This window comes from Mycteria americana, chromosome 1 (genome assembly GCF_035582795.1).
Source record: "Mycteria americana isolate JAX WOST 10 ecotype Jacksonville Zoo and Gardens chromosome 1, USCA_MyAme_1.0, whole genome shotgun sequence".
Taxonomy (NCBI): domain Eukaryota; kingdom Metazoa; phylum Chordata; class Aves; order Ciconiiformes; family Ciconiidae; genus Mycteria; species Mycteria americana.
Window position 1 is genome coordinate 43,294,558 of NC_134365.1, and position 8,590 is coordinate 43,303,147.

Here is an 8,590-nt window from a genome sequence, read left to right on the forward strand (position 1 = left end):
GAAAGGACAGAAGTATGTCTCATCCTGCTGCATATGCTGTGTCTCCTGTGGGAGCTGCTGCTCTTTCAGGTGACACTCAAGGGAACAGGAGATGGAGGTTCTTGAAGTTTGATTTTGTGCTACAAGAGAAGTTTGTGTCATCTTGTTTTAATATCCTTCCATACAAAACTTCTAGTGAGAAGTAGACAAGCATCTCTCTATGGTTGCAGTCTTCCTACAGATGAGAGTTGTAACAAAAACATAATTATTTTGCCTGAAGAACATAGGGCAGTGCGGAGAATGGGGAAAAAATGCGGGTTTTATCCCTAAATTAATGTCACATTCACAAACCATTTTCACTGAAATAGCTGCTATTACAAAAATGACTCCTGAAAATAACACCACATGTCTAAAATAACTGACTTGGCATCATCTGTCAGATGAAGCGTTGACATCAAGTGATTGTCATCTCCTTGTTGCTTAGACCTGTTCTTGCATGTATCATAACACAAGCTTCTCTTCCAGAAAACCGTAATCTATTCAGCCCATGTGTAATTAAGTTAAAAAAAAACCCCAGCATGTTGGAATTTTGATGTAGGTATCTTAAATATTTGACAATAATTGATTCAGCAGCAGAAAGCACTTGGATAGTTCATTTAATTCAGATAATGCTTTCTTAATTTTATGTTGGCTAGGGACTTAATTGATCTTAGACCTGCAGCTGGTGAACCAGTATGTATGACAGAAATAGATGCTAATAAAAATGAAAATTATTCTAGGAAGACATCCACTTCATACTGTTTTGTCTTGCATCCGTCTGTACAACGCAACTTTCCTCTTAGAAAAGGATCTGAATTACTGTGTCGTGCTACATTATGGTGCACTGCCAATAACATGTTACATTTTTCCATACAGTTTTGGTAGATAGTGAAAGAAAGTTAGTGTCTTGGTTGCGTCCAAGGATCAAACATTCACCAGTCTGGTGACTACTTCTTATTTCAGAACTTGCTCATCAGCAAGCACTAAGATAATTCTTAACTGAATTGATTTTCTACAGTTAGGAACTTAAAGGGTGAAGAATCAAATTTGTAGGTAGACAAAAAATGTTGTACTTTGTTAGATGAGCTATGATATTGCTTACTAACATGTTTTTGTTTTGTTTTTAGCCATGGATGTATAAGGAACGTTATAGACTTCTTTGAATTCAGATGCTGTGGTCTTTTTCGGCCTGTTATCGTGGACTGGACAAGGCAGTATACAATAGAATATGACCAAACGTCAGGATCAGGCTACCAGCTAGTGTAGCACCACCTTCGTCCTGTGAGCATATCATATCTGAGTGGTGCCTGAAAAATTTTCTCTCTCTCTCTCGAATCCGCATCCCTTGAAGAGTAGCATGCTATGTGTAGGGCTGATGGTGAATCTTAAGGTACCTTCTCTTCATCAGAATTTTATTAACAAAAGTAAAAATGGACAGAATAAACTGCCAAACCTGATAAGGAAGAGGAGGAAGATCAAAAAGGGATTTTAACAGTTCTTAACATGAGAATTATTCGCAACAGCATATTCACAGTATTTCTTGTTGGGTTTTTTATTTAAGGTCTTTCACAATGGAGCATGAGATTATTGAAGTATTGACATAAGTAGTTACATTGTGCTGAGCAGAAAAAATTATTTCCCAATATGAATAATTCCACTGAAACAAGAATCTAGAATATAAAACTAAATTTCATGATGCAGAGTTCACTGATCGTTATGTTGTAGTTCCTGTAATGTGATTCTTTTAATACAGATTTTCTGTAGTATTATGTACACTGAAAAATGTGCTTTTCAATACTGTTATAAACATCATGTGGTGGGAATCCCCTGTAACGTGTTAAGTTATAGCAGTAGGGCACATCAGATAATGTTGAAAAAAAATGACATTGCCCACATTTTTTGGTGATTGTTTTTGCCACCAGTTAGCGGTACAACTAAATACTTGTAATAACCCTGTTCTGAGATTATATAGTCTGAAATAAACAGTTGTGCAAATAAGGAAAGCTCTTCTGTCAAAGTTAAAGCCCTGCTTAAATGCATGATACACCTGTAAAACTAGATTACAGTATATAATGTTCAGGAAAAAAATCATTATCTTTGAAGTAATTGTATAAGCAACTTACAAACTAGCAACGTTTCAATATTAGGTTTGGTCCTCATACAGTACAGTGTGGTGTAATTGGAGACATGTTGGAAGAGAGATTGCATGGGGGAAACCACAGATGTGAAAGCAAAAATCTCAATTATAAAAAGACAAGATAGTTTTAAATTGAATGCAACTGCAGAAGAACCCAAAGTTGTCTAAAATGCTTATTTTGTTTGGATGTAAAATAATGGAAACCAAACTTTTAAAAAAAAAAAATTAAAAAAAATCCCCATAATAGCACGCGCACACAGAAAATGTAACGCAATGTTCTGAAAAAGATGGTATATTGGCACGTGGAAATCACCCTTAATTTCCTCTTTTTTTTTTTTTAAGTTCTCATGCTACAGATATGTTTGGAAGGTAAGGAATGATCTGAAATTGCATTCCAAAGGGGCTTTTCTTGAATGTGATGCACTGATTTTTTTGTTATGGTGTTTTCATATACTCATAGTGAATTGTTCACTGCTTCCTTAACTATTGTTTACAGAGAGACTGAGAATCAGGTTAGTTCTCTTCTAAGTGCTGTAGCAACCCAGTGGTTCGAGAAACCTGTGAGGGGAGTTTGGGGAGGGACCTGAAAGCAGATGTCTGAGACCAGTGTAAAGAATGTGTATCTGTATATAAATAATTTATCAAACAGTTTTCTCTCTGTGAGTGTGTGTTTAGTGTATTTAAAGCTGCTCATTTTCATTTTATTCAACCAAAAAAGTGTAGGAAGATATCTAATGAGCTTTTAGTGATGTTCAGTATTGCTGTTAATAGGCATTATGCCCTGCAAAAATCACTGCATGTTTGATGCTTGGCAAAATTAGCGTTTTCTGTAATATGCAGATTACAGGTAATAAAGCAATCTAGTGGTATTCCCGACCCTTGCCTTAGTAAGAGGAGCAGTGAAACTGTAAATAGTTGATGTTCAGTATTTGCAAGTAAACATTTTTTCTGTAGTTGTACATTGATCTCAAGACACGCACTTAGTTTGCAAGTACCAGATATCAGGATTTACAGAAGTGCAGCATTGGGATACTTGAATGTTTAATACTGGAAAAATCAACATCATCTTGGACACAGTTTTAATGGGAGAGGTTTGGGTGTAGGGGTGGCAAGAAGCTTTTGCTATTTTTGTCAGACAAAATTTGTAGTCCTAACAAAGACACGTTCTATTTCAGTGAAAACAGTTGACATGAGTTATTCATATTTTTTCTAATCAGAAAAAAGCATGCAGACTTTACAATGTTGTTTGTTTTAATCACCAGTAATGTTCTGCATATTTATTAATTTTTTTTTTTTTTTCACATTTCTGTTGGGGGTTGGTTGACTTGAAGAACTTTAATCCACTTTATTAAATATCGCCTAGCACCAGAAGAGCAGTTCAGTACGTGATACAAGTTTTGGTTTTAGTTGCCCAGTAGCATTAACTGCCATGAATTGTGTCATGCAGTCCATGTCAAAAATGTTTGCAAAAGAAGAGGTGATCTTTGGTAGTACGTAGTGAGTTCTGCACTATTTACTTGTTAATAGCTCTCTGGCAACAGTTTTATTGAGACCTGTAGAATTTGAGCAATAGTAGGTAGATGTGAAAATTAACTTGCATATATGGATTTGGGATGTATGAAGTTTCCAGTGCAAAATGTAACTTGTCTTGAGTAACACTGAATTGTTTGATGTGAAATCATAAAATCAAGCAGGGGGGAGCCAACTATGCAGCATTTTTCTGTCAAGTTATCAAACTTACAATTCACTTGTTAAACCAAAACTGCATTGCTTCTGAAACCTAACAAAGCTGATCCAGACCAACAGCAGATCAGATCAACTTAATCTGACATAGGTAGAATAAATGGGAATTTTGTCTTGGCCCTAAACATGTGCTGTTACTTTGCAGGATTCTGTATTCTTTGATGTCCACCAGATTTTTTTTTTTTTCAATTAATGTGTAAAACAGCATCACTACATTTTAAGCTATGGATTTTTTTGTATATTCTTTATTTATAACTGTGCCAAGTATTATTTTAATACTGTCAAGATCTTGATGTATTACATTGTGAACAAAAAAAATCTGTAAAATGTTTAATAAATTAGCTCTCCTTACATAAATTAAATCTGTTAAATTTTGTAAGTTATTAATCAAATAAATATTGACTCTTAGATGCAGTGTTTGTCTTGACTTGGGATGTGATTTCACACAGTGTTACTTCTGTCCAATTTCAGAAGCCGTACCATGAGAGAATAGCTGCTATCTTGCATCTGATTTTAGTAAAGTCTTTCTGGAGAGATTTACAAGTGTCTTAAGGATAGCATGCACCCAGTTCTGTGCTGATGTGAAATCCTGTGAACTACTACACTGGGTTTTGGTAAAGTACACCTTTATACTACCAATTAGAGTTACTATTAACTAATTTGATACTCCTTTCTTCTGAGCAAAGCATGCTGGCAAGGTAACGTTTCTTAAGGGAGAATTCCTTCTAGGGAACGTTTCAGGTGGCCAAATGTACATATTTTACAGGTGTACAAATGTACATACATATTTAATGATATTTGAGGTATTCTAAGGGTAAACAAGACATCCACATAGGGCTAGTAGGTATAACCAAGATGTGTGCTTCTAGGTGGCACTTGCAGGAGACAGAATACCTTTACTCTTCTAGTCTGTACTAAAGGTTAGATTTTGAGTAGAAACAAGGTAACCATCCAAGTTGGAATTTAATCAGGATAGTTATAACCAGCAATATGTATTAAAGTATAAGGCTAGGAGTTAAGAGCTCACCTAATGGGGAGAAAAAAGGCTCCCGTGTTTTCTGCTGGGTGTGGGTTCAATATTGACATTGATTGAGAATTGTTGGTGCTGTTCTCCCCTTCCCCCAGCAATGGTTCTGGTGAGGCTGGGCCCAAGCTCGCCTCTGCTGACCACCCTTTGACTTGTCTGGTAAAGATCAGGGAAGGTACTTTCTTTTTTTAAAAAAAGACATTCTGTGCTGAAGATCTCCATCAGAGATTTGCAGTGCTCCATCAGAGCAGTTGCTGCTCTTGAGAGATATGGGTGGGCTCCTGATGACTTGAAAGCTGGTTACTTGGTTTGTTTTATTTGGGAAGAAGCCTGCCCTCTGCGCCCTCATTATGGCTTGATTGGAGTTCACTCCCTCCCACCTCCCATGAGCTGCCTTTAAGTAAAATCAGATTTTTTTTGCTATGAAAGCAATGTTTACTTGTGCATTTGGATTTTATCCACCTTAGGCTACTGAATGGATATTAGTAAAAATTGCACCTACTAATTCGAGGTTGAATTTATTTGCAGTATCTTATAAACTTAGTGCCATATTCACATTGCCTCCAATCCTACGTACTACTTCAGATCTCCAGATCATGAAGTCAAAGTACTTTTGAGAACCAATCTCTCCTGGAGTTAGGGCTCCAAACTGAGACTAACTCAAAGCATTACTCCAGCCTGGGCTGAGCTTTTATTCATCAGTGCTTTGCTGCAGCTGAAAAGTTCACAGTAACCAAGTGAAAGTACTTCAGTGTAGGGTATTCATTTCTCTTGACAAGTATATTGTCTTTACGGTTACAAGTTTTCTTTTTTCCTTCATTTCTTTCTTTTTCTGTTGTTAAGTAAGTTGTAGGGATGTAGAGCAGTGTGGAGCTGTGAGTTATCACTATGACACCCTCCAGGAAATGAAAGGAAAGCCCTTGATTTTTAGTGGTTTAAATCACTTCTGATCACTTCTGTTCATTTTTCTAAGAATTGAAAGGTCTTTTTTATAGGTAAATGAACAATATGTTAGACGCCAGTTTTGTCAGCGTAAATCTGTGCTAAACCTGCCGACTGTGCTAATGCGGCAGGTTTAGATCAACTACAGTAGCTGCACTAACTAATGGGGAGTGGTTTTATCTGCTCAGTAGTGTGTCAAGCATTATTTTGCTTCTGTCTATCAAACAGTGCTGCTCAGCATTTTATAATACTGTTCCTGAGAAGAGGAAGCACTTCCATCAGGTAACAAGGCTACGGAAAGGGGATGTTGTCATTATCTTCATGTCCTTGACTGCTGGGGCCTGGATATCACTTCTAAGTTAGAGCTGTCCTTGCCCAGGTTGGAAGAGTCGGAGGGGATCAACCTTTCCTGCACAAGTGTCAAGTTGGCAAAGGAGAAAAGTACTTTTTCTCAAAAAAAAAAAAAAAAAAAAAGTATTAGGATCATTAGTGTGAGTAGCAGGACCAAAGGTTTCTGCCCAGGTTTCCTAGGCTGTGCTGTTTCTTTCTGTCTCACTCCCACCCAAAATGCGTGCTGCTTCTGCCTTAGCGTTGTCTTTTTCAGTAGTAATCTTTCCCTCTCTGTGAACTGTACCAGCTCTTGGCTCACATTTTGAGCTGTCTGTCTGTTCTTCCTCATATCCACGTTGTTCCTTTGTAACCTGTACAAAATGCTCTTTGTGTAGTATTTTGACTAGTACATATTTTTCTAATTAGGCTTTTGGCTTGCACTTATTCACTACCTCAGACCGCGGTCGTAGGTGTTGCTTGAAACTCTGCCTTAGACTGTGCTGACACATTTGCTTACTATTTTATTGTAGCATTCCCAGTCTCGATTGTGTCCCCATAAAACCTTCACAGAGTGAATTTCTTTCCCCAAAAAGTGTCAGCCTGCTTCCCAAACCAGACAGTTTCAAATCTCATCTTTTCTTTAACTAACTTCTGTTGGGCACGATGAGAGTTGAAATTGAACCTCCCCCTCCACCCCAGAACACCACATGGGTTGTAGCCACTGGGTCGGAGCTCCTGCCTCCCCAAGGATGTGGTTGGCCTCTAGTGAAGCCCTTGCTGTGCAATAGCATGCCCTCCACTGGAAGGGATGTAAAGACACTCCTACAACTGCCTGTTACCTGCTGAGGCTCAGGCATGCTCCCCTGAGGTACGATTTGTGCTTTTAAGAGGCATCAATGCCCAGGTCTCATGTGCCGCCTCTTTGCTGTAGGCAAGAGCAGGCCATAAGCTTTGCAAAAGGAGCTTGGCAGAGAGCCTGAGCACACTGGTGAAGTCTGATTCGGGTGCTCAGGAAACTTAGGCCCAGATTTAAAAAATAAAAAAATTGCTAAGCTGTTCATACTAAATGCTGGTTACTTGCATAAAAATAGGGCAGCTTGCCTCAAACTGGGTGATTTTTTGCATCCCATTTTCAGGCTTAAGTACCTCATTCTCACATAATGCTGTTGTGGTGGGCTGGTCCTGGGTCTCCTGTTGAGGAGGTGACTCCCATTTGCTTCACAAGAAGTGCAGTTGCAGGTGCTATCAGCTCAGGCCTCACAGGCTTGTGGTGGGAGCTGCTCCAGCCCCCAAAAGAAGACAAGCTCTTCTGTAAGCTTTCCACTCAAGATCTGGCTAAGGCAAAAGTAATTGCCACCTAATCATAGACCTTTAGGAACTGCTGCTAATGAAGTCACATTAGCAGAGGCAAGGACCCTGACTATTATGGTGTTAAAGAAATTTCTTTGCCCTAGGTTTCCCGCAGCAGAGTCTCGGATGTCCAGTTCCAGGAAAAAATAAATAATTTGAGTGGTACAGCAATAGGAGCAGCTTGAGCCGGGGGCCTCCAGAGAGGGACCCAGAACAAAGAAATCCCTGGGCATTTATACCCTTGCAATCTATGCACCCGTTCTTCATGTGCCTTGCACACACCTCTTGGTCCAATGGTAATTTCTGGTCTGGGGTCTTCCTGTTAAGAACTCAGTTAATTAAACTTAATTTGCAACAGTCCTCCCTTTGTTTTTATCAAGAATTCCTGCTAATATGTCTAAAAGAACTCGTGAAGTCTTTCAAGGCGTTTAACTACTGCCCTTAGTCTCACATACAATATTATTACAAGCAACAAGCGTAATATAACCAGAGCTCATCGTGTTTTAGTAGCTTCTCCACCAATGCTGGATTCATTCTGATGGGGGTAGGTAGTAATCTTCAGCTAAGGTGTAAGTGGACTGTAGCAATTGATAAGATGTAACAGGAGCTGAATAATTAAAATTGCACCCTATAATGTTAGTAAAGTTACAAACACAAATATTTGAGTGATTATTTGTCCTGACAGTAATGTTATCTATTAATAGAAGTTTGCAAAGGGTTCTCATACAAACACATCCTTTTCCAATATATCATCAGGGTTGACAGCACCAAGAGTAGTGAGGTGTCCCACTTCATCTTCTCCATGTCTGGGTTCTTCCAAACACAGTCATTCGTTAGCTGGTTGGTTATTTACCGCTTCTTTGATGTGAGAATGGTGTGTCCAATCTTCTTTTCCTAAAACTTTAACAGCAAAATATGAACCTAGAAGGACAGTATATGGCCCCTCCCATTTAGGTTCTAATTTGGATTTTTGTGAAAATACCTTAATTAACACTTCATCTCCAGGCTGTATATCATATACCTGTATTTCAGGTGGTGTGGGC

General features: G+C 38.5%; 1 protein-coding gene across 1 annotated transcript in view; it reads left to right on the plus strand.

The window, feature by feature from the left end:
• The window catches only part of ZDHHC17 (zDHHC palmitoyltransferase 17), a 78,182-nt gene extending 73,947 nt beyond the window's left edge, over nucleotides 1-4,235 (plus strand). Inside the window, exon 17 of the mRNA XM_075495875.1 lies at nucleotides 1,146-4,235. Within this exon, the coding sequence (XP_075351990.1) occupies nucleotides 1,146-1,284 (139 nt within the window). The 3' untranslated portion in view covers nucleotides 1,285-4,235. The remainder of the gene's footprint in view (nucleotides 1-1,145) is intronic.
• The last annotated feature ends 4,355 nt before the right edge of the window (nucleotides 4,236-8,590 follow it).